The 26,338-nt window shown below is 42.1% G+C and overlaps 1 protein-coding gene across 1 annotated transcript in view; it reads left to right on the top strand.

Annotated features, from left to right (window-relative positions):
* Positions 1 to 26,338, top strand: part of LOC135310807 (BDNF/NT-3 growth factors receptor-like) — a 203,471-nt gene that overhangs the window by 6,673 nt on the left and 170,460 nt on the right. The window contains exons 2-4 of the mRNA XM_064439796.1: positions 11,428 to 11,502; positions 11,771 to 11,842; positions 24,717 to 24,785. Coding sequence (XP_064295866.1) covers positions 11,428 to 11,502; positions 11,771 to 11,842; positions 24,717 to 24,785 — 216 coding nt within the window. The remainder of the gene's footprint in view (positions 1 to 11,427; positions 11,503 to 11,770; positions 11,843 to 24,716; positions 24,786 to 26,338) is intronic.

Genomic DNA, 26,338 nt, shown 5'->3' with positions numbered 1-26,338 from the left:
AAGTTTTCAGAAACTGCATAAAGCAAAGCAAACCAAACTAACATCCCCTGAAATATGCATATGGAGATCTTGTTTCTTATATAGCTACTATTATTAACCATAACATTACAAAATCATAATGCACTTATGGGAAAGGAACCATACTGTTGTCTGAAAAGAGGATTCGTTGCCTGGTGTACAATGAGTCAATAATCACACACTCAGGAGAGACATTGCTTATTTATTTCAGGGTTGCACAAGCCTGGGTGCTTGGTGGTTTTCCACAAATTAAATCCAAATTTCCACAAATCCAAAGCTGGCTCCTTTGTTATATTTATAGAATAAATTCATACATACTACTATAGGCACTGCTTAGCAACACTTAGCTGGTACTTAACAGCAACTAAAGCCTCAATGTGCAGTGGCACTTTACCTGCTACAGTGAAGAGAATTAACTCTATCCCGGCCAAAACCAGCACATTCACACAGTCAGATGCTGTATTCTATATGAAGAGCACATAGGATGTGACTTTTCCCCATACTTCTGCAACAACTCACTGATTTTCTAAATACCAGACTGCACAGCAAGCATATGCACATAAATCATGTGTGCATACTAGGTATGTCAGACTTATTGGGCAGGCATGGGGGACTTTTCACAGCATATGCTGTTAGTGTTTTATGCTGGACTTGCTAAGCATGTCTGGACTGTCCCAGACCTCAGCATTTAAAATCTGGCATGTCTCTATGAACTGTATAGCAAAGGCACTTAACTCAGCTGGTTGCTCTCCTGCCAGCAATGGAGAGTCCACCTCTTCCAGGAAGTGATTCAGAAGGCCTAAATTAGATTCTTACTGCAAATCTACTTACTTATCTGATGTAAGCATGCCCCTCTCTCTGAGTATACTGACTATAAGAAGACTTTGGGGACTTAGTTCACTGAATGGGAAAAACAAGACCTCCCTTCTAACGAACAGCATCATGCTGTGGAGTAAGCTGTTTGTGTGGTCCAAACGAAACCATTTTAGCAGAGTATTGTATAGGGTTGCTCTGCTTGAATCAGAGCATGGGTTTGAACCAAGGTCTTGCATGTCAGCATCTTAACTACCATCCTATATGGCATACAGATGTGGATTTGTCTTGATTCTTCCTGTCAGAGTTGCTTAAATTCACGTGGAATACTTAAATTTGCTTTGGGGTCAGAGAGCAGAACTTTAGCTAAGTGACTGTGATACTTATTTGTATAGTGAGACAGCTGAATCCTGTTCCTGCTCCACTGAATGTTCAATTATGACAAAAATTATAACAGCATGAACAGGTAAGGCTGAGACTGCCCTATCCGATTGCTTTATAGTATGGTATCTTTTGGGAGACTGGGATTACATTCCCTCAGGAAGAGGGAAAAATTGAACCTGGTATTCCTGGATAATAGTTGAACATTATTTTCAGAATTTCCTCCAGATCTGTGGTCTTCTACCTCATGTAGACATATCTGTTTTTTGTCGTCTTTGTTTTCCAGCTGAACCTATTTGGTGAATATGGGTCTGTTTAAGGAGGGTAAAATCCCTTTTGTAGATAGGGAGGTAAATAATCTGTTGCTTTTTCATTTCTTACTCCCCCCTCAAGTCTTGTCTTTTCCTAATTTTTTAAAAATTAGTTTTGGAATACAGTGTGCATGCAGTGATCTTCAGCTTGTAAACACATATATTGAGCTCTCCTACTAGAAGCAGTTCTGTTAACTTCTTCGTGGCTAACTATGCAGTGTATTTGAGCATATGCCAAAATATTTTCAAGTTTAGGGTGGTAACAATGTAAGTATATTTTAAATACTGTATATGCCCCATGTATTTATATGCGTACACAAAAGTTTGAACTTTTCACGTTAGGTTCAAATAGATTTACAGTTTGCATTGGCACAAATCCATATGTGGCATAAAGATACCAAAGTGGAAAAATATTAGTGCTGGATAGACCTTTTGGGGTTTTTTCCAGCACTAAAAATGCAGGTATTCAGATATTCTCTGATATAAAATTCAGAGAGGAAATTAATCTAGATGCAGCTGAAAGCACCTTTCCACTGCTATTTTAGGGACTGTTTAAAGAGTTTAAGGGGGTGAAGGTGACTCCTAATACAAGTACAGGTTGTACTAGCACTAGACATCGCTGCAGATTCTGGACTGTGTTTGTGTGCAGCAGCTGTCTTGTTGCCCAAAGCCCATGTTTTTTGGAGGGCATGGACCTAGGTGTCACAGCTACAGAAATAGTTACCACTTGTCCTGAAGGTGTGTATGTGGGTGTGATACCGTAAAAGTTGGTGAAAGATGCAGGGATGAATGTCACGGACTCCTGACAGATGTTCTGCAGAAGACCTTTATTGTCAGCTTTTTACTGCTTATATATCTTTTTGACACGTTCCTCACGCGATCACACACACAAACAATTTCTGTTATTTGTCAGATAGCTCTAAGCATGCGCCTTATGCTACATTCTAATAGGCTGTTCTATTTGCGCTACCTCATTTGTTTTTGCTTAAATTCTTCTTGGCATTTCCCACATTCCTGTCTTTGTCTTTTACTGCCACATTGCTTCAGTTCAAGGACGTGTCAAACAGTGCTAAGTTACTTGCAAATTCATCCCCCACAGAAACTCTCTAAGACTCATTATTTAGAGTTTTAGAAAGTGGGCATTTATTGCAGCACTGGGCGCACAGGGGATCACTCCACCTAATGTGCGTGCCAGGCTCTTGTATTGCAGAGATTATATACACATAAAGTTTGCATATTCATTAATTTTCTGGGAAACTATTACAATATTCATACTAATTAATATATGCAAATGTTCTTGGTGCATGCACAGTCAAAATCAATGGTTGTCTTCTAAATTTCTCCGGTAGTCGTCGATAGTCTTCCTCACGGTGTTCGCTAGTTGCACTCACTCTTCAAGCATGCTCAGCATGCTCAAGCCCTTTTGGCTTGTTCTCAAGGTTCTTCCATGCGCTTATTTTACAAAAATCTACTAATTAGGATATATTGTTCTGTAATACTAAATCATGCCAATTAGTAAGGAATGTATTCTACCAGGGTGCAATACTAAATCATATCCAGGATATATTGTCCAAGGACACGATACTCAAATCATGTCCAGACTCTTCCTGTTGTCTAAACATAATGTTTTCCTAACCTTATCTTGCTTGTACATATATCTTCTACCTATCATACTTGTAAATATATTTTTGGTTATTTTGATTAGACAGGGACCAGATGTTCCATCTGGTATCAATCAATATCCCATCTGGTATCAATCCCTCCTTTTCTTTTGAGGGTTTATAGCAAATAAGCTATAACCCTCACCATGTATTATTTTACTTCTTTCAAGTAAAAATAAAAAACCTAGAAAGGCAATTACTACACAATATCATTATACAAGAAATCATTCACAGAAACACAGGATCACAGAATCACAGAATGCCAGGTTGGAAAGGACCTCAGTCCAACCTTCCTAGAAAGAGCACAGTCTAGACAGGATGGCCCAGCACCCTGTCCAGACAACTCTTGAAAGTGTCCAATGTCGGCTGAGTCAACCACTTCCCTGGGGAGATTATTCCAATGGTTGACTGTTCTCACTGTGAAAAATTTCCCTCCAATTCCGTCCAATCAGAATCTCCCAAAGAGCAACTTGTGTCCGTCCCCCCTTGTCCTCTCCATGTGACTCCTTGTAAAAAGGGAGTCTCCATCTTCTTTGTGGGTAGCTACTTAAGTACTGGTACATGGTGATGAGATCCCCTCAAAGCCTCCTTTTCTCAAGGCTGAACAAACCCAGTTCTCCCAGCCTATCCTCGTATGGCAGGCTTCCCAGTCCTTTGATCATCTTGGTGGCTCGATCAACAGTAACAAGAATAATGCCCCAAAACAATATTTTTAACCAAGACCAATCAGGTAACCACGAGGTCAGTCTGCGCCAAAGTTCTTCAAATCCTAGGGATGTGTCATCCTTCTCTACCTGTCTGACTATAGTGACTTGTTTAATAATTCCTAAGTCAGCATTCACTTGTCCTGTTTCATCAATGTACATGCAGCAACTAGAATTAACTGCTGCACATACTCCTCCATGGGAAGCTAACATCATATCCAGAGCCATTCTGTTTTGTACAGCTACTTGTGATACTTCCATCACTTCTCTCTGCAAAGTTTTTATAGCATCTAAGATGGTGTTTCCCATCTTTTCCATGACTGCTGATATATTAACAATGGCTTTTTCCAATTCACTAACATCTAGCCATGGAATAAACCACCTGGCAAATGAATGAAAAGCCGTAGGCCGAATTAATAATGGATTTGCTCTATAAACACCAGGTGTTTCCCTTTTCTTTCTTCCCACAGGAGTTCCCAACCATCCCATCTCTGTAATCTCTGCCATTATTTTAATTTTTGGGAATATTACCCTTAGGGTACAAGAACCTGACCACCAAGGAGGCAAGGCTTTGCGAGCCTTATTTCCACATAGCCAATACCATCCTGTCCCTTTTGGTACTTCCCAATATTTTCCCAAGTACTGCCTTTGCCCCTTTTCTCCATTGTAACTACATATACCAGTCACACTGGGAGTAATTTCCCACAGAGAAGTTCCCAGCATTAATTGACTTATAGTCCATAATGCATTTAACCTTCTCCTGTAACTTGAGGGTCTCAACTTCCCAAACCTGGGGATCTTTGTTGTAATCCTTAAAATATAATTTTGGCTTTTTCCAAAGATTTTCCCAAGTAGTATTAAAAGGAATTGGGAGGCCAATTATAGAAATATTGGTCACTGCACCATGTTCTGGAAATTGTGAACAAATCCAACAATCATTGGCATTAATTGCAGAGGCTGTTCTTGTTACCATTCACACATGGACATTCTCTTTCCATAGAGTTTCTAATCCTTGTCCCATGATTCCAAAACTTACAGTTAGTACATAAACCACAATTAACACCTTTTTAATGTAAGCTTTAAAGGAGCCATTTCTTCAGAATCTCTTGCTTTGTTGGTGTGACATGGAAAGGCCTCAGGCCAACCTGTATAAGTGTCCACTAAGACCAATAAATATTTCAGCCCTCCTTTCCTTGGCAATTCAGTAAAGTCAATTTGCCAATATTCTCCAGGTGCCTGTCCCCCAATAGTTTTACCAAACTGAATTTTATTTTGTGGTTTTGGATTATTTCTACAACATATTTCACATCTTTCTGTGGCTGATTTAATGGTTTCTACCATGTTCCTACTGATAACCGACTTCTGCAAATGCTTTAACAAATTTTCTGTTCCCCAATGCATGGCATTATGTTCTTCCTTCACTAAACTATTCATAAGGGAATAGGGTACTAACACCAAGCCTGAGGGTGTAACTGCCCATCCATTTTCTCATCTCTCTGCTTTTAAGGTTTCAATTAATCTTAAATCTTGTTTAGCATAAATAGGAATTTTCTGGAGAGAGATTCTCTTTTCCGGTACTATAGCTAATACTTCTTTTTCTAAGCCTTTTTCTGCAGCCTGCTTTGCAGCTAAATCCTATTTCCTCTTTCCTGAATGGTTCATCCTGATTGGTGAACGTCACAATGCATGATAGCCACTGCAGCAGGGCCTCTTATACTTTTGAGTAAATTCAAGATTTCTTCTTTATGTTTTATCTCCGTGCCTTGAGCAGACAATAATCCCTTTTCCTTCCAAATAGCTCCATGCACATGCACTACTCCAAAAGCATATTTTGAATCAGTCCAAACATTTACTCGCTTATCCTTACTTAACTGTAAAGCTTGAATTAGAGCAATCAATTCAGCCTTTTGAGCTGATGTTTTACCAGGTAGCACCTGTGCTTCCAGCACCACATCGACAGTGGTGACTGCATATCTGGATACTCGCTTTCCTTCTTTCATAAAGCTACTGCAATCAGTGTACAGCTCCCAGTCTGGATCCTGCAAGGGAACATCCTTTAAATCAGGTCTGCTTGAATAAACTTCCTCAATGGTCTGTAAGCAATCATGCTCAGGTTTGCCTTCCTCTTGTCAAGCTGAGAGGAACATAGCAAGGTTAACCACAGCAACTGTTTTTAGAGTCACATCATCTGGTTCTATTAACACTGCTTGATATTTTAACATTTGACTAGGAGACAGCCAATGTCCACCCTTTTGGTCCAGTACTGTAGTTACCATATATGGAACATAGTCCTTTTCTGACCCATGGTGAGCTTCCGGGCCTGCTGTATTAATAATACTGTTGCAGCTACTGCTCTTAAGCATCCAGGCCATCCCTGACTCACTGGATCCAATTGCTTAGAAGGTAGCCAATGCTCATTTGTATTCTCCCAGATGTTGGGTTAGAACGCCAAAGGCTACGGCCTGCCTCTCATAAGTAAACAATTCAAAAGGTTTTTTGAAGTCAGGCAACCCCAAAGCTGGAGCTCTCATCAAAGCCCTCTTGAATATATGCATTCTGATTTTCATCTGTCCATTGCAGGGGACCTTTCAATGATTTCAATAATTCATATAAATGTTTTACCATCAGTCCATTGTTAGCAATCCACAGGTGACACCATCCCACCATTCTTAAAAAGGTTCTCAATTCATGAATATTTCGAGGTTCTGGAAGTTGGCAAATAGGTTCTTTTCTTTCATTGCTCAACTGTCTCTGTCCATTCAGGATTTCAAAACCCCAATATGTTACAGTCTCTTGTGCAATTTGGGCCTTTTCCTTTGATACTCGGTAACCACCGAGTCCAAGAAAATTCAGCAAACTGATTATTAGTTCCAGCCATTCTGCCCAGGAGTTTGCAGCTAACAGTATATCATCAACATACCGTAGCATTATCCCATTCTTATTATCTTGTCTCCATAGTTCTAGTTCTTTCGCTGGCTGATTTCCAAAGATGGTTGGGCTGTTTTTGAATCCTTGCGGTAAAACAGTCCAAGTATATTGGGTCTTTCTTCATGTTTCAGGATTTTCCCACTCAAAGGCAAATACCTCCTGACTTTCAGGATTGAGCGGGATGCAGTAAAAGGCATCTTTTAAATCTAGGACTGTAAACCATCCGTATTCTTCGGAAAGGGCAGTTAACAGTGTATACGGGTTTACTACCACAGGGTGGAGATCTTGGACAATTTGATTCACTGCCCTCAAATCCTGAACTAACCCATAAGATTTCCCATCAGCTTTCTTAACAGGTAAAATCGGAGTGTTATATTTAGATTCACATTCCCTCAACAAACCATACTTTAAGAATTTCTATATCATGGGTACTAATCCAATTCTAGCCTCTAGTTTCAGGGAGTACTGTTTCAGTTTACTGGTGCTGATCCTTGTTTAAGGTCTATCCTTACAGGGTAAGCTCTCCTTGATCTCCCTGGTACCTCTTCTGCCCAGACAATGGATATTACCACATCCTCGACTTCTGCTGGAATTTCACAGAATCACAGAATCCCAGGTTGGAAGGGACCTCAGGGATCCTGTAATAACAATACTGAAGCTCGGACAAATTTAGACTCAGGCATTATTATTTCAACTTCTTCATTTTTAAACTTTATTTCAGCTTCTAATTTTTCTAATAGGTCTCGACCTATTAGAGGCTTTGGTGCACCTGGCAGATAAAAAAACCTGATGTATTACCCATTGTTTTCCAATCCTAAATTTCATAGGTTTAAAAAAGGGCCAGGTCTCTGCCTTTCCTGTTGCACCAATAATTCTTACAGTGTCATGCCCTAATTCATGTTTCTTTGTATTTAAAACTGAATAAGTTGCCCCTGTATCAACTAAACATTCCATCTCTGTCTCATCCTCCCCCAGCTTAATTTTAACCAGAGGTTCTGCTGGGAGAGACTCCTCTGGTCCCCTTCAATCCCTAGCATTTAAGGCTATCAGAGGGTTTTCAGACTCCTTGGCCTTTTGTAGAGAAGGGCATTCTCGTTTCCAGTGCCTCTCCTTCCTACAATAGACACATTGAGTCTCTCCCAGTGGGGACCTCAGAAATCCTGTTAAACCCTCTTCCCCGGCCTCTGCCTCTGAATCCTCCCCCAGGTCCCTCCCGAGGACTATAAGCTCTTCCTAATGCAATTAACCTTGCACCCTCTTCTTCTTTCTGCTGATCTCTGTTTCTATAAACTACCCAAGCCGTATCCAATAACTTTCCCAAATCCCTAGCTTCTGCTCCCTGTAACTTCTGCAACTTTTTTCCGAATGTCCATCAGTTCCCTTTGACCAGTTTGGATCAGCTCTCTTGGCTGTGCCCCCTCCACTCCCGGCTTCTTGTGCACCCGGCAGAGCATGAGAGGCTGGAAAAGTCCTTGACTAGTACAAGCACTACCCAGCAACAACGAAAACATCTGTGTGTTATCAACATTATTCTCATACTAAGTCCAAAGCACAGCACTAGGCCAGCTGCAGTGAAGAAAATTAACTCTGTCCCAGCTAAAATCATGACAGTGATGGACCTGGGTTATGGTAGTGCTTGTCAGAGAATTGTTGATGGCTACTGTAAAATTGTTGCTCAGTTTCTTATCTTTTTTCTGAGTCCCTTCTCCCTCTGTGTTTCTCTGTCCGTTTTCCTTCATTCCTGCTCTTATGCATTTGCCCTGTCTCCTCCTGATCCTGCAGGGTGCTCATTGGTTGAATGTTGAGAACAGAGTGAGGAAGATACCTTTGATATTTATTGCATTGCTTTATTTTAGCATGATGAGGTCTAAGTGACAGATAAGATGAGATGTAATTAAATCCCCTGTTCTTGTTCAGGGCAAATTCAGAGGCAGTAAGATCATTCACTTACAGGACTCTCAAATGGAAGGATTGATAGCCTTTACTAGAATTCTTCATTGTTTTTACTTGGCAAAATACATAAATCAATGAGCAAATGAAAAATAGATTAATAAACCCCAAGAGATCAAATCAAATTAATGTAAAAATCCATCAAAGGGCACAAAATATATAGGCAAATTACCTTACAATGGGTGCACCATGTTAATCTTATCCTAAGAAGCCCTGCAGAGCAGTCATTGATGTTATATGATGCTGTGGTAACGTTTTGTCCAGTATCATGTGTTGTTTTTTGTCTGCCTTTATTTTTCTCAAGGGACAATGAATCCCATTAGGGGATTTTCTTTTTGCTTTTCCTGGTGCTTGGCAAGACTGTAGCCTAAGTCAGCTTTGCAGCTTGGAGGGAAGCCCAGCCCACCTCTTGGGACTCTCAGGCTTCTGTTGGGATGTGGGCACACAAAAGATTTCTCTAAAACACCAACTACAGTAGATTTAATTCTTTTTGGGAAAGTTTCTTCTCCAATTCACCAGAGTTCCTTTAAATACAATAAATCCTTAAAGTGAAATCAAGTTTTAGTCTAGCAAAATAAATACTCCTGTTTACGAAAATGTAGTGTATTGTGGCTTTGCTTAATTCTGGATGCTTATGAAAATACAAGCAAATCTCAGTTTCAGTTTGTCTGTGACTGGGGTTATCTTCTGAAATGCATGGACTCTCTGACAAGGTGATTTCCCACAGCAGTCTTATGTTTCTGCTCATAAGGTCAGTTGAATTGCACTTTCTTCTGATTCCTCCTTCTTGGACAGCATGATTTGCACTAGGAAACTTTTTTCTGTCTGCAGAAGAGATAAGCTATGTATCATCCCATGTATTATCTGTACAACATTTTAATTTCCAATCTGTGCGATGACACTGGTCATTCATAGGTCTCACATGGTAATAATGCAAAAGACCAGCTTGCATGCCCGCATCTTTTTGGGGTTCAAGCAGAGATTCACGGTATGTGAGAGGACTGACAGTACTTTGGTCTATTATGACTATTTATCTTCTCTTAATTTCTGCTTGTGTATGTAATATAATGAAGTATAGCCTCCCTTTCTTCTGTTTTCCTATTGCCACACCTTATAAAATAAAACTCCAACTACTTTGGGAAAGGGAGAAAATTAATTTAATGAGTTATTAAATTAAGAACAAAATGAGGGAAATAAGACTAGGGCAGCCCCCCCAAATGTAAATGGGAGCAACTGTGCTACTACCATGAAAGTTGGCCCTTTTCCTCTTGTAAAACCTGTCCTGGAAAACAGTGATGCTGTAATACAGCTGTATTTATTGTTTCTTCAGGGTGACTTCTTTCCTTGATGAACTCATTTCCCCTGTGCAAAACTCAACTGTTCCTCCTCCAGCCCTGCACCACAATAATAAATGATGGGGAAGATTTTAATGAGCACTTTTGCTCTGCAGGTGCTTTAACTAGAGCTCAGTGTTAATTGCATGTGGTGGGTTGACCTTGGCTGGCCGCCAGGTTCCCACCAAGCTGCTCTATCACTCTCCCTCCTCAACAGGACAAGGGGAAAAAATATGACCAAAAGCTCGTGGGTCAAGATAAGGACAGGGAGATCACTCAGCAGTTCCCATCACAGGCAAAACAGATTTGACTTGAGGAAATTAATTTAATTTATTGCCAATCATATCAGAGTAGGATAATGAGAAATAAGACCAAACCTTCCCCCCACCTCTCCCTTCTTTCCAGGCTCAACTTCACTCCCCACTTCTCTACCTCCTCCCCCAAGTGGTGCATGGGGATGGGGAATGGGGGTCAGTTCATAATGCTTTGCCCCTGCCACTCCTTCTTCCTCACGCTCTTCCCCTGCTCTGGCGTGGGGTCCCTCCCATGGGATACAGTCCTTCACAAACTGCTCCAACGTGGGTCCTTCCCATGGGCTGCAGTTCTTCACAAACTGGTCCAGCATGGACCCTTTCCACAGGCCCTTCACAAAGCATGTCCTTCAGGAATGGACTGCTCCAGCATGGATGCCTTGTTGGGCCACAAGTTCTGCCAGAAGACCTGCTCCTGCATGGGCTCTCCATGGGGTCACAGCTTCCTTCAGGGCATATCTACCTGCTCCGGCATGGAGTCCTCCATGGGCTATAGGTGGATATCTGCTCCACCGTAGGCCTCCATGGGTTGCAGGAGGAACAACCTGCTTCACTATGGTCTTCACCACGGGCTGCAAGGGAATCTTTGCTCCAACACTTGGAGCACCTCCTCCCCCTCCTTCTTCACTGGCCTTGGTGTCTGCAGAGCTTTTTCTCTCACATTTTTCTTGCTCCTCTCTCCCAGCTGCTTCTGTGCAGCAGTTTTTACTCTTTCTTAAATATGTTATCACAGAGGCGCCACCAGTGTCACTGATTCATTCAGCTTTGGCCAGCGGTGGGTCTGTTTTGGAGCCAGCTGGAACTGGCTCTGTCCGACATGGGGGCAGCTTCTAGCATCTTCTCACAGAAGCTGCCCCTGCAGCCCCTCCTGCTACCAGAACCTTGCCACATAAACCAAATACAGTGTAATACGTCAGCAACTACTGCCGGCTTTCAGACTTCACTACTGACTTCTGATCAATCAAAGCCATGGAAGGAGCCACTTTCTTACTTTTTTTTTTGGTCTTTTTCAACAGTTACATTGCAAACCAGCAGAAATTAGAAAGTATCAATGACAATGACGTCGGATTTTATGTCGGACTTAAAAATCTGTGAGTATATGTAATAATTTTATTTATTTATCTTGCAGAAACATTTACAGACCTCATGAGAGAGTAGGGCTAACTTTTTGCATTATAGAATCATAGAATGTCCCGAGTTGGAAGGGACCTGCAAGGATCATCGAGTCCAACTCCTGAAGACGACAGCTGTAGAGCTGTTCAGCCTAGTTGATATTTCATCCACATTCTTATTTTAAACATTATCCTTATCCTTTCATTGTTTTTTAAATGAACTATTCTGTTTTATATACTTTCACAGGACTGTGGTGGATTCAGGCTTAAGGTTTGTGTCCCATCAGGCATTTGTGAAAAACGTCAACCTACAACACATGTGAGTAAGGATAGCTTCTGTCTTCTAAGTTAAAACTGTCCAAACCTTAACTCTCTTCTCTCTCTTCCTATTTCCTTAATATAAAATGGTTTAACTTCTAATGGCCTCCTGTCATTAATGGGTGTGAAATAGGACATGTATGATAAGGAATTGGTGGATCATAAGAACATCATGTGGAATGGCAAAAAGACCCATCCAGCTCATTATCCTGTGTCTGATAGTGGCTGCTGGCTGCATCTCTTTTAGTAAGTAGTGGAGCACAAAGGAGTGTGTCGCTACTGAGTCATTTGGTGGTGAGAGTATGATGTCCACACTAAGGAATAGCAGTTTATGTAAACAAGTGGGCATGAATATCTGAATTTACCTACACAGTAATTGCTATCCTTAATGTGGAACAAACACTGGAAGAGTATGAACCAGATCTCACTGGCCTATGAGGGTTACATATTACTTCATATAGTCCTTAATAAAGTAAATTGCTTTTACTATAATCAGTTGGTGAATAAAGGAAGTATCTTCCAGAATGAGTTTGTGTGTCTACCTGTGTGTCAATTTCCCAGTGAATTATGACTGTATAAAATGAAATTCCATAAAGTCAAGTGCATGTGCACTGACTGTAGAAATGCACAATGAGAAATTATTGGCTAAGTGGCACAGTTGCAGAGAAATGTTTAGTGGCTATATTCAAACAGAATCTCAGCATGATACAGCAGAACAAAGCACATTCAGTCTATGATCAGAAGTAATTTTGTGTTAGATTTTTGCATCTTTTCCCCATTACTTTAGCTGCTGGGAAGGCATCTATTGGAATACTGTATACAGATTAAGACACTGAATCTACCCATCTAGAAAGATATTTGAGAAGAGCAACAGAGCTATAAGGAGTTTGTAAAGCAAATCATTTCGGGATAGGCTGAGAAGGCTGAGTTTGTTCAATTTAGTAAGGAAAAGAGTGAAAAAGAATATACATCTTCAGTTTTTTTAAAAGGAAAGTGATTATGAAGAGGAGAACAATCAGTTTTCTCCATGACCATGAGGATAGGAAATAATGAGTTTATTTTGTGACAAGGAAGATAGATATTTGGAAAACCTTTCCAGATGTATGGGCAAGTAGACACTGCAAAAAATAACTGAGAGAGTTGGTGGGATCCTCTTCATAGTCTTTTTTTGGCTAGTTCCTTAAGAAAATGAGGCTCATGCAGTCAGAAAGTGTCTTTGTTCCCAGCGGTTGATTCTAACTAAAACTGATATAAGTGAATAGGTTTTGTGAAAATTTGCCATTGGGCAGAACATAAAGACCCTATTAGGTATCCTGCTTAGGGGAAAAATATCATTGTGCACATATGTCCTGTTGGGCACTAGAGAATCTATGTGGACAAGATGTATTTAAAATACTTCAGCTACAGGAAGAGCTTCAAGTGGAGCACACAATAAAACATGGAATACATATCTGTTGGTATGCAGGCTTTATTAGAACTCTAGTTCATGAAACTGCTAGTTAGAAACAAATTAAGCTGACTGACATCTGTTGCATTGATGTACATGCAATCCTGATTCAGAAGAAGGTTATGAATTAGGAGCTTGTCCAGTCTGATACTATGGTTTCTTTGCTGGGGAATTAGTAACCTTAGCAGACACAGGATAAGCCCAGATAAGACTGAAAATAGTAAGTGGCACCACCTTCTCTATATATATGTGACAAAGCAGTTAGTATGGAGACATTTTTTGCCTAGGCTGATCTATTATCCCTGCAAAAATGGCATTTGTTTGTTTTTGCTGGGAAGTCTTCATGCATGTTAAAATGTTTCTGAAAAACCTGGTGAATCACTGCTTGTTGTCATCAGCAATAAAACTCCTGTTGACTGCACTGGGAATGAAATGCAGATGCTGTTGTGGTTGTGACAGTGAAAACTATTAAAAGCTAAAATCATTTTGCTTTGCCAGAGTGACTACTGAGTACAGATCATTGAGAAGTCTTACATTTTATTTTAAAACATCAGTTTATCATTATTTCATAAAGGAAACAAACTCCAGCCACTTTTCTGAAGACTGATGCAACTGTATGAGCTTTAATTTTCCTAATTATATTATTGTAGTTTTATTTTTCTTACATGAGAAGTCTTTTAATGTAGTTAAGAAGCTTTATTATAAGAATATAGTATTTATTTTATGAATCATATAAGAATATAGAATTATAAGGAACTTATTAACACATATTTCCTTAAGTTTTTTCTTTGTCATTACCTTCTTTTCTCAGCCAAACTTCTGTAGCCCAAATATCTTTCTAGAGTTATGTATGATGACAAGACTTGAGTAAAATATAAACGATAGAAAGGTAAATGCTCCAATAGATACCACTTAAATGTAATTAATAGCCTTGCTCATCTAATTCTGCTATTCTCATTGACCTCAGACTCAAATTAGTCAACAGACACATTTAGCAAGCTATTAAACAGTCCTAGTTTAATAGTGCTGTAATTTATAAGATCATCTGCTGCTAAAAATAATTTTAATAGACCTGATTAACACATATGCATGGTATTCTGTCAATACCTTTAAATACAGAAATAAATTTCACAGCAAGTATGTATTTCCTAAAACATTAAAAAATAGTTATTGCTATGTACCAGGCTGTGTATAATTGCATCACTGAATCATAGATTCATATACATTGTATACTTACAGATCTAGGTATTAGAATGCATTAATATCTCTAGGCTGAATTTTTTTTTTTTAGGAAAAGTAGCCAAATGTAACTATTTGAGACCTAGCTGCAGATTTTCCCTTGCAAGTGCACAGGCAATACAGGGCTGGCTCCAGCTGTAGGCAGAGCAGGAGCCTGTAGAGGGAGACTGAGTTTAGCAAAATGGCCATGACCATTTCTTCAACTCTTCCCTCCCTTTCTCCTTAGATCTGTTCCCTCCTCTTCCTTCTTGCCTCTCCTTGCCAGGAGCAACGTAGGCAGTGTAGTGGCATAGTGACTGTTGTGGGTTAACCCCAGTAGGCAGGTAAGCACCACACAGCTGCTTGCTCACTTCCCCACCACCCCCACCCAGTCGGATGGGGGAAGAGGAAAGGAAGAGTAAAAGCAAGAAAACTTTGGGGTCGAGATAAAAATAGTTTAATATGTGAAGGAAAAGCAGAAGACGACAGAAAGAAAACAAAACAAGTGATGCAAAGGCGATCACTCACCACCTCCCATGGATAGGCTGATGCCCAGCCATTTCCTGAGCAAAAGATGGCTAACCTCCTGAAAGCCCTCCTCTCCCTTTTTATTGCTGAGCATGATGTTACATGGCATGGAATATCTCTTTGTTCAGTTTGGGTAATTTGCCTGATTGTGTCCCCTCCCAACCTCTTGTGCACCCCCAATCATTGGGGAGGCAGAGTGAAAAACAGAGAAAGCCCTGACGCTCCTCAAACACTGGTCAACAATAGCTAAAACATTACTGTGTTATCAGCAGTGTTTTGGTCACAAATCTAAAACACAGCACCATACCAGCTGCTATGAAGAAAATGAACTCTATCCCATCCAGATCCAGTACAGTGACATTGCAATATAAAGCTACACCTGTGTTGCTAGCTATGTGAATATTTATGCAGCTGCTTAGGCCACTCTTGTGCTCCCTACATTGCTACAGGTATGCTTTGAGCTGTATTAGGTCTAGCTACTTTAAAGTGGGCTTGATATTCATATGTAAAATATAGTCGTGCTTTTGACTGCATGCTGCATGCTGGTCTTATCCTTAGGTATAGCTCTGGAGCCAGACTCTGTACTCCACATTTTTTAAAAAAAAAAAAAAAAAAGAAAAAAAGGAAAAAAGGCTTCTGAAGCCTAGATGAAGTCTTTGGGCTGCTCACCACAATCTTTGTGTGTGTGCACAGATGTACACGCGTGTGTGTGTAATTGGATTGGTGAACTAATTTATATTCTCTTTCCATGGAAGTGGATGAGTGGTCATTGCCTACTCTGTAATAAGTTGGTCCATGTTTTTTCACTTAACATGGATTAAAGACACCATAGCAGACATCTCTATAATCAATATAAAGTGCTCAGTTTATGAAAAAAAAAAATAACAGTAAATTTACTGTCAAAGTATAGTTTAAGGTCAATCAATAACAGTGGTCTGAAAATTTCCTTTTGAATTATTTGCCAACTTTAAAAACCTTAAGGTGATAAACTACATGGAGGAAAAGGCTACAGTCATAAAGTACTAAATGTGTCAACCCATGACCAAGAATATAGGAACAGGATTTTTTTGTTACTGTTTTTACTGCTTCTTACTTCCTTTGTCTGGTGTATAGCAAGCACAACTGGTAAAAATCTGAAAAGACAATTAAACCTGTCGTGGTTCAGCCTCAGCTGGCAACTGAACACCACGCAGCTGCTCGCTCACCCCCACCCCCACCCCTGTGGGATGGGGAAGAGAATCGGACGAGCAAAAGAACTTGTGGGTTGAGATAAGCACAGTTTAATGATTACAATAAAATGATAATGATAAATGATTATGATAATAATGACAATAATGTTAATATAATAAAAGGGAAAAGGAAGGGAAAGGGAAAAAAGGAAAAAAAACCATGGAAACACAAACGATACAACCGCTCACCACCCGCCGACCGACGCTGCCCGTCCGCGAGCCGCGATTGCCCCCCCTCCCCCGGCCAGCCCCTCCCAGGTAGCATACTGGGCATGACGTTACATGATATGGAATATCCCTTTGGTCAGTTTGAATCTGCTCTCTTAGTTGTGCCCCCTCCCCTCCCAGCTTCTTGTGCATCCAGCAGAGCATGGGAGGCTAGACATGTCCTTGACTAGTATAAGCGCTACCCAGCAACAGCCTAAACATCTGTGTGTTATCTCAACAGGTTTTTTTCCATGCTAATTTCAAAGCACAGCACTATACCAGCTAGAGTGAAGAAAATTAACTCTATCCCAGCTAAAACCATGACAGTATCCACCCCTTATTCCATATCATTGACATCATGCTCAGGTCCCATACTATTCAGTACAAATTCAATAACCCCTATCCATCTTCTCATCCTTTAACAATATATATATATATACACAGATTTTTCATTTATCATTCCCCTAGTCTATGGACCACCCCTGTAGGATGCCTGTGAAATGTCCATTGAGTTCATTTAGTCCATGACTTTGGATTTCATCTCTTGTAAGGGTCCTTCAGAGAGGCGGGGTGTGTGGGGTCAGATTGTTGCATGTCAGTCCTTGTTCCATCACCGCTGCACTGGTAGTTCTTGTTCTCTCACTGCTGCACTTCGCTCGATTCCATTGAAAGTTCATTTGCTATTATTATTAATTGGGAGATTCCCACCATGATAACATTCCATTGATATGGCATATAGCAACCATAGTAGTGATGACATACAACATCATATAGCAATTAACAGCATATTATTCAGTTCATTGGCTGTTTTCGCCCAAAATTAAATCCCCCTGAGGTACACACCGGACTCCTCCATCCTCCCGCATCACCCACCAAGTGCACCCAGGTCCTCGAGCAAACTGGCTTGATTCTCCTTCTCCTTCAGCAGTTTCTGCTACTTGTCGTGTAGGACTCCATACAGCAGCCTTCCATCTCCGGTGCTTTCCCACAAGGCGACAGGACCCATCAGTGAACAGGGCATATTGCTTCTCCTTTTCTGGCAGTGTGTTATACAGTGGGGCTTCGTCAGCACGTGTCACCTCCTCCTCTGGTGATATTCCAAAGTCTTTGCCTTCTGGCCAGTCCATAATCACTTCCAAGATTCCTGGGCGACTGGGGTTTCCTACTCGAGCCTGCTGGGTGATCAGTGCAACCCATTTACTCCAAGTAGCATCGGTTGCATGGTGTGTGGAGGGGACGTTCCCTCTGAACATCCAGCCCAGCACTGGCAGTCGGGGTGCCAGGAGCAACTGTGCCTCAGTACCAACCACTTCTGAAGCAGCTCGGACCCCTTCATATGCTGCCAATATCTCTTTTTCAGTTGGAGTATAGCGGGCTTCGGACCCTCTGTATCCCCGACTCCAAAACCCTAGGGGTCGACCTCGGGTCTCCCCTGGTGCTTTCTGCCAGAGGCTCCAGGTAGGGCTGTTCTCCCCGGCTGCCGTGTAGAGCACATTTTTTACATCTTGTCCTGCCCGGACTGGCCCAAGAGCTACTGCATGAACTATTTCTCGTTTAATCTGTTCAAAGGCTTGTTGTTGTTCAGGGCCCCATTTGAAATCATTCTTTTTCCGGGTCACTTGATAGAGAGGGCTTACGATCAGACTGTAGTGTGGAATATGCATCCTCCAAAAACCCACAACGCCCAAGAAAGCTTGTGTTTCCTTTTTGCTGGTTGGTGGAGACATGGCTGCTATTTTGTTGATCACATCCATTGGGATCTGACGACGACCATCTTGCCATTTTATTCCCAGGAACTGGATTTCTCGTGTGGGTCCCTTCACCTTACTTTGTTTTATGGCGAAACCAGCTTTCAGGAGGATTTGAACTATTTCCTTCCCTTTCTCAAAAACTTCTTCTGCTGTATTGCCCCACACGATGATGTCATCAATGTATTGTAGGTGTTCGGGAGCTCCACCTTGTTCCAAAGCATTATGGATCAGTCCATGGCAAATGGTAGGGCTGTGTTTCCACCCCTGGGGTAGTCGATTCCAGGTGTACTGGACCCCCCTCCATGTGAAAGCAAACTGTGGCCTGCACTCTGCTGCCAGAGGGATTGAGAAGAATGCATTAGCGATATCAGTTGTGGCATACTACTTGGCTGTCTTTGACTCCAGTTCGTATTGAAGTTCTAGCATGTCTGGCACAGCAGCACTCAACGGTGGAGTGACTTCGTTCAGGCCACGGTAGTCTACTGTTAGCCTCCACTCTCCATTAGACTTCCGGACTGGCCATATGGGACTGTTAAAGGGTGAGTGGGTTTTACTGATGACTCCTTGGCTCTCCAGTCGACGAATGAGCCCGTGGATGGGGATCAGAGAGTCTCTGTTGGTGCGATATTGCCGCCGGTGCACTGTCGTGGTGGCGATCGGCACCTGTTGTTCTTTGACCTTCAGCAACCCCACAACAGAAGGGTTCTTCGAGAGACCAGGCAAGGTAGACAGCTGTTTAATTTCCGCCGTCTCCAAGGTGGCTACACCAAAAGCCCACTTGTAACCTTTTGGGCCCTTGAAATACCCTCTCCTGAGGTAGTCTATGCCAAGGATGCACAGAGCCTCTGGGCCAGTCACAATAGGGTGCTTTTGCCACTCATTGCCAGTGAGGCTCACTTCGGCCTCCAATACAGTTAGCTCTTGGGATCCCCCTGTCACTCCAGCAATGCTGATGGGTTCTGCCCCTATATAGTTTGATGGCATTAAGGTGCACTGTGCGCCGGTGTCCACTAAAGCTCCATATTCCTGTGGGTCAGATGTGCCAGGCCATCGGATCCACACAGTCCAGTAAACCCGGTTATCCCTTTCCTCCACCTGGCTGGAGGCAGGGCCCCCCTAGTCCTGATCATAGTATTCATCACTCACTTCCGGTAGATATGAATCACGGGTGTCTCTGTTAAGATCAGTCAGGACATCAGCACTTCTGCTCCTCTGTCTGGAGAATTGCTTATGGGAAACTGGAGCAGCAGCTCTCCTGGAGAAACTCCCCTGAGTAATTGTTCTCCCTTGCAGCTCATGTACCCGTGCCTCTAAGGCTGAGGTACGTTTTCCATCCCACTTCTTCATGTCCTCTCCGTGATCACGCAGGTAAAACCATAGCGTGCCCCGTAGGTGTTTATCCTCTCGCTTGAGCAAAGGGACAATTACTCCTAATGGCTGAGATACTGGTCCGTACTGGTGGGGAGTAGGACATATCTTCTTTGAGTTGCTGGAACTCTTGGGACAGTTTCTCAACAGCAGAGACGAGCAAGGAAGAGAGATTCGCTTCATATTCCCGGAGTCTATCAATCAACTCAGGCACCGTTGGTGTCTCGTCATCTTTCCAGGACATCACTGCCAATGAGTTTGCATACGAGGATGGTGCGCTCCGTACAAACTTCCGCCACATGGGTCGTGTGCACTCAGCTTCATCTGGATCTTTGGATGACCGTTGATCGTCCAGGTCACCATAAATCACCTCAAGCACGGCTAATTCCCTTAGATGCTGAATGCCTTTCTCCATGGTCGTCCATTTTCCTAGGCGAAATACCATATCTTCTTTGAAGGGATACCTCTCTCTCACCGCGGACAGAAGCCGCCTCCAGAGGCTGAGGGCTTGTGTTCCTTTTCCAATTGCTTTATCAATGCCCCCTTCCCTAGAGAGGGATCCCAGTTGTTTGGCTTCCTTCCTCTCTAATTCCAAACTACTGGCCCCATTATCCCAGCATCGGAGCAGCCAGGTGATAACGTGCTCACCTGAATGACGCCCAAAATCTTTCCGTATATCCCGCAACTCACTCAAGGATAGAGATCAGGTAGTTTCTGTTTCTTGTACACATTCTTCCTCTTCCTCCTCCTCTTCTCGTGATGGCCCTGGTTCCTCGTAATCTCTTTCTAAACGAGTTGACCCTCTCTTCCATGATTTCTTCTTGCGTATAGGGGCGACTGATACTGGCACGGGTTGGTCCTCTGGTTTAGCTGCAACGCTTGTCACTGGGGTTGGAGTAGCTGCAGTATCTGTCATGGCGTGTTGGGTGGCCGCAGTGCTTGTCACTGGGGTTGGAGTAGCTGCAGTATCTGTCGTGGCGGGTTGGGTGGCCGCAGTGCTTGTCACTGGGGTTGGAGTAGCTGCAGTATCTGTCGTGGCGGGTTGGGTGGCCGCAGTGCTTGTCACTGGGGTTGGAGTAGCTGCAGTATCTGTCATAGGGGGTTGGGTGGCCACAGTGCTTGTCGCTGGGGTTGGAGTAGCTGCAGTGTCTGTCGTGGGGGTTTGAGTGGCCGCAGTGCTTGTCATGGGGGTTGGAGTAGCTCCCTTCTCTTTCCCTTGGGGGTACTGAATAGTGTTAAATAGGGCTCGATAGGCATAAGCCAGACCCCAGCACATGGCAGTGATTTGTATCTCTCTGGAATTGCCAGGGTGACAACATACTTCCTCCAAATGTTCTACTAATTTTTCAGGATTCTGCACTTGTTCAGGGGTGAAGTCCCACACCACAGGGGGTGCCCACCGTCTTAGGCATTTGCCCATACTTTCCCACATACCCTGCCACGCATAGCTATCGAGCCTTGGGACAGATCTCTGGATTATATTCTTAACTTGCTTACTAACCTTAGACAGATCTGATACCGCCTGCCAAAGCAATATCAACAGATGTATCTTAACTACATAAGGATGTTCAAGATACTGAAAAGTTGTAATGAAGGAGGAGACATTACATAAGATGGTAGCTACGGTGCCATTCTGTATTTCCTCCATAAAAATCTTCTCAGAGGAGGAGGTATAATTGCTAATTGCCTCCATGAGGTGGTAGCTGTAGTACAGTAACGGCTTCCATGCAAGACCTAAATAACTGATAACAGTCAAGGCCAGTGTTTTAATAACAAGTCTCCTAGGCAAAATATCTCTAATCACTGCAGAGTACAGCAAACTGACAAAACCAACAGCAAGTTTTAACATGTACTTTACAATCAGCATGGTAAAGACTGGACAAACTAATACTGAGAGCAGATGAATCAATGCTGTGACCAGCAACTGTTATTATCTCAAAACCTTTGTGCCCCACGTTGGGCGCCAAAAATAGACTGTCGTGGTTCAGCCTCAGCTGGCAACTGAACACCACGCAGCCGCTCGCTCACCCCCCCACCCCTGTGGGTTGGGGAAGAGAATTGGACGAGCAAAAGAACTTGTGGGTTGAGATAAGCACAGTTTAATGATTACAATAAAATGATAATGATAAATGATTATGATAATAATGACAATAAAGTTAATATAATAAAAGGGAAAAGGAAGGGAAAGGGAAAACAGGAAAAAACACCACGGAAACACAAATGATACAACCGCTCACCACCCGCCAACCGATGCTGCCCGTCCCCGAGCGACGATTGCCCCCCCTCCCCCGGCCAGCCCCTCCCAGGTAGCATACTGGGCATGACGTTACATGATATGGAATATCCCTTTGGTCAGTTTGAATCTGCTCTCTTAGTTGTGCCCCCTCCCCTCCCAGCTTCTTGTGCACCCAGCAGAGCATGGGAGGCTAGACATGTCCTTGACTAGTATAAGCGCTACCCAGCAACAGCCTAAACATCTGTGTGTTATCTCAACAGGTTTTTTTTTTCCATGCTAATTTCAAAGCACAGCACTATACCAGCTAGAGTGAAGAAAATTAACTCTAGCCCAGCTAAAACCATGACAAAACCTATTGAGTTACTTTTGTTTTTTCACAACTGGATTTGTTAAAATAATAATTTTTAATGCTTTTATAATTTTGCTTGAATTAATAGTTCCAGTTCCTCACTGGCTCATGCAGTCATTTATACCTGCCTGAAGTGTTCAGAAAGTAACATACTCACTGATATTTAGACAGTAAGTCTGGCTTATGAATTTAAATCAAGTAAGGGCTATTCTTATGCCTAGAGGGTTACAATGATTCTCCAAAAGCAATGAGTGGTCTGAAGGTAAATGACAACAAAATACAGTTACGGCAACACTGAACAGTCTGCTGTCCAGTAGAGCTCATATTTCTGATTGAGGCAGCTCAGCTCCTCACAGAGAAGTGGAGAATTAGATGACCATTAGTAAGTTAAGCAAGGAAGTATGTACTCAGCCAGGAGGAAAGCCATAGGAAAAATGGGACTTCAGTTCTGTTCAGTCCTGCTCGTGAAGTAGCTAGGCTCTTATGTCCACTCCAGCTTGCCAACAAAGAACCCTTTCCTTGAGTCAGTCTTTTTTTTTTTTCCCCTAAGTTTTTCTTAACAAATATATATTTAATATTTTATCTTCTTAAGAGAAAAAGAGAAAATACCATCTCATAGGATGGCTGAGGATCTTACGTAAGATGTTTGAGGCTTATATTTTCAGATCTGTATTGTGATACTCTAGTATTTAGAAAGTGGGAGAAGGGTGATTTTCAAGGCCCCTTCTATTTGGTTTGGTGTGGAATCAGAGCTTGAGCCTGGGCTTTCCCTTTTAGGGTGTCAGGAAAGATCACATGACATGGAACAACTTCAGCTGGATAGAGATTTCCCTGAGGGACCCATCATTTGATGGTTAGGGAGTCCTCCTGGTATAGAAGAGCAGGGTTCTCCGCTGTGCAGAAACCAAGATTTAAATCTTGTTCTCCCATGACCTGGAATATGTTGCTTTCCACTAGACTAGTAAGTGGCATGGGTACCTATCTGCAGGTAGAACCCACTGTATATCTGGCTGTCTTTCAAGGAAGATGGGATTTAGTCACTGTGCAGGTAAAAGAAGCAGGCATTTGCCTCATTTGTTAATACTATAGGGGCATCTGTGCATGCTGCTCAGCAGTGTCAGGACTGGATGGATTTTTTTTTATGAGTCAGAATCACCTGTGGAGGGGTAAGATTTGACATGTTTTGTGTTGTCTCAGTGCTAGAGAAGAGAGCCCAATTTCACAGGAGAATTTAACTTCTTTCTTTCAACCTCCCAACCTATTGTTTGTGAATATTAGGAAAACCATCATAGTTAGCTAACATATTGACTGGTTTTTACTTAACCACAACTTCTGTCCTAGATGCAAATTGTACTTTAATTTTGACCGTCAGGATCCACATGAGATGTTTCCACCAGCATCTACTGTAGGGCAGCTCAGTTGGCCTAAATAATGAAACAGTAGCTCACCCATTTTGCTCCCACACGTTAGGACCAGTCAGCTTGCAAACTTCAGACCATTGTTTGCTAGAAGGAATCAACAAAAGTATAGTAAATAAAATATCTTAAAGATTCCATCTAAATGTTTATAAAAGATGCAACTTGTATCCCTGTAATTTCTCTGAAAATTATCTTGTACTCAGAGATCAAGGGCTGAAAGTAGGGGGAGTAAACACTGTGTTTTTCAGTCAGGGGGCAGGGGGAAGAGATTTAATCCCTGTTTTAAATGCTATGCAACTGAAAATATGGAGCCCCTATGGCACCTCTATAATACCACATAAAACTCATGGGATATTTGGCTCATAATGCTGATTTGCACTACACTACTGGCAGTTTTACAGTTTACTGCTCTTACTATCTTTAGTTTGTGGACTGATAAGGCTACAGAAAACCAGCATTATTTTGGTTTGGAGAAAGCATTTTTGTAAGCCTGGGAAGGGGAGCATTTCTGATTCAGATGAGCATTTCTTTGCTCTGCATAACAGGAGAGGACCTTTCACTTAATTACCACTGGAAACTGTAAATGCTTAATTGACATAAAAAAGCCCAATATAGGCATTTTACATTTTTGCTTTTGATCTTTCCTGTGGGTTCATATTGCACATGTAATTTGACCGTAATAGATAAATGTCTCTGATGTGGATGTGTGTTGGTATGTGAGTACAGAGTTCGGTACTCAAAGAAAGGGACACAACCATTTCACTTATGAATAAATTAAGCATATAATTAACACCTGGACTTTACATAATACTTGTGAAACAATTAAATCTGCTGCTTTTCTGTAATGAACACAAGTGCTTTAAGTGAAAATATTGACCCCCTGTTGAGTTTGATTTTAAAGAATGTATTTAACTTCAGTCATAGGCTGGATTCAAATCCTTGAAATCCATCAAACTGTAAAAAGAGACTGGGCACTATTCATTTCCCACTAAAGTTAAAGGAATAAGAGCTTTTTAGAGCTGGTTTGGGCTCTTAATTTTTTTTTTTTTTTGAGAGACACAAACTGTATTGATACTGTAAGAAGAAGCAGCCCTAATTAATACAATTTTTCTGTTTTCCCATAGCAATTTATCCAGAAACAAGCTCTCAAGTTTGTCCAAGAAGCCTTTTCGCCATCTGGGTTTGTCTGATCTGTAAGTTGTCATTTTTAAAAATAAAGTTATTTGTGGCTAGCAATCACAGAATAGGACTTTGAAGTTTGTTCTTTTGAAGCTACAGGTCCATCAAAGATAAGAAATTAGATTCTGATCCAAAGAAGGTGGCAAATATGTTGCCAGTGACATAACTGCAGAGTGATTTTAATTCCAGGCCTTCAGAAAAGATCAAGTATATGTTTTAACAAAAATTTATAGTTCAAACTACCCTTTTCCCTTCAACTTTAAAATACTTTTTATGAGATTATTTCACACAAAACTACTGGTGCTTGTATTAAATATTTGAGCTAGTAAAAAATACAGCCATCTACAGATCATAGAATCATAGAATGATTTGGGTTGGAAGGGACCTTAAAGATCATCTAGTTCCAACTCCCCTGCCATGGGAAGGGATACCTTCCGCTAGATCAGGTTGCTCAAAGCCCCAGCCAACCTGGTCTTGAACACTTCCAGGGAAGGGGCATCCACAACTTCTCTGGGCAGCCTGTTCCAGTGTATCACCACCCTTACAGTAATGAATTTCTTCCTTATGTCCAATCTAAATCTACCCTCTTTAAGTTTAAAGCCATTACAGTCCCTGATAGAGTCCCTCCCCATCTTTCCTGTATGCCCCCTTTAAGTACTGGAAGGCTGCAATAAGGTCTCCCCGTAGCCTTATCTTCTCTAGGCTGAACAACCCCAACACTCTCAGCCTGTCCTCATAGGGGAGGTGTTCCAGCCCCCCGATCATCTTCGTGGCCCTCCTCTAGACCTGCTCGAGCAGATCCATGTCTTTCTTATGCTGGGGGCCCCAGAGCTGAACACAACTCTCCACAGGTGGGGTCTCCTGAGAATGGAGCCGAGGGGGAGAATCACCTCCCTCACCCTGCTAGCCACACTTCTTTTGATGCAGCCCAGGATACAGTTGGCTTTCTGGGCTGCAAGCACACACTGCCAGTTCATATTCAGCTTTTATCCACCAATACCCCCAAATCCTTCTCTGCAGGGCTGCTCTCAAGCCACTCATCGCCCAGCCTGTATCCATGTTTGGGATTGCCCTGATCCATGTGCAGGACCTTGCACTTGGCCTTGTTGAACTTTGTGAGGTTCACACGGGCCCACCTCTCTATCTTGTCAAGGCCCCTCTGGATGGCATCCCTTCCATCTAGAGTATCAACCACATCACTCAGTTCAGTGTCATCCACAAACTTGCTGAGGGTGCACTCAGTCCTACTGTCCATGTCCCCAACAAAGATGTTAAATAATACTGGTCCTGATACGGGCCCCTGAGGGACACCACTCATCATTGGTCTCCCCTGGACATCGAGCCGTTGACCGTAACTCTTTGAATGTGGCCATCCAGCCAATTCCTTATCTGTCGAGTGGTCCACACATCCAATTAATGTCTCTCTACTTTAGCAACATCTTCAAATGAAGTCTTTACCTCATATTCTTATATAATATTGGTTCCACAGCTGCTATGCTTGTGGTTGGCTATTGAACAATATTTTTGTTTTCTCAAATTCTTTTGAGTTTTATTGTAATGCTTCATT

The sequence above is a fragment of the Phalacrocorax carbo genome, assembly GCF_963921805.1.
Source record: "Phalacrocorax carbo chromosome W unlocalized genomic scaffold, bPhaCar2.1 SUPER_W_unloc_1, whole genome shotgun sequence".
In the NCBI taxonomy this organism is placed as follows: Eukaryota; Metazoa; Chordata; class Aves; order Suliformes; family Phalacrocoracidae; genus Phalacrocorax; species Phalacrocorax carbo.
This window is presented reverse-complemented; position numbering and strand designations above follow the sequence as displayed.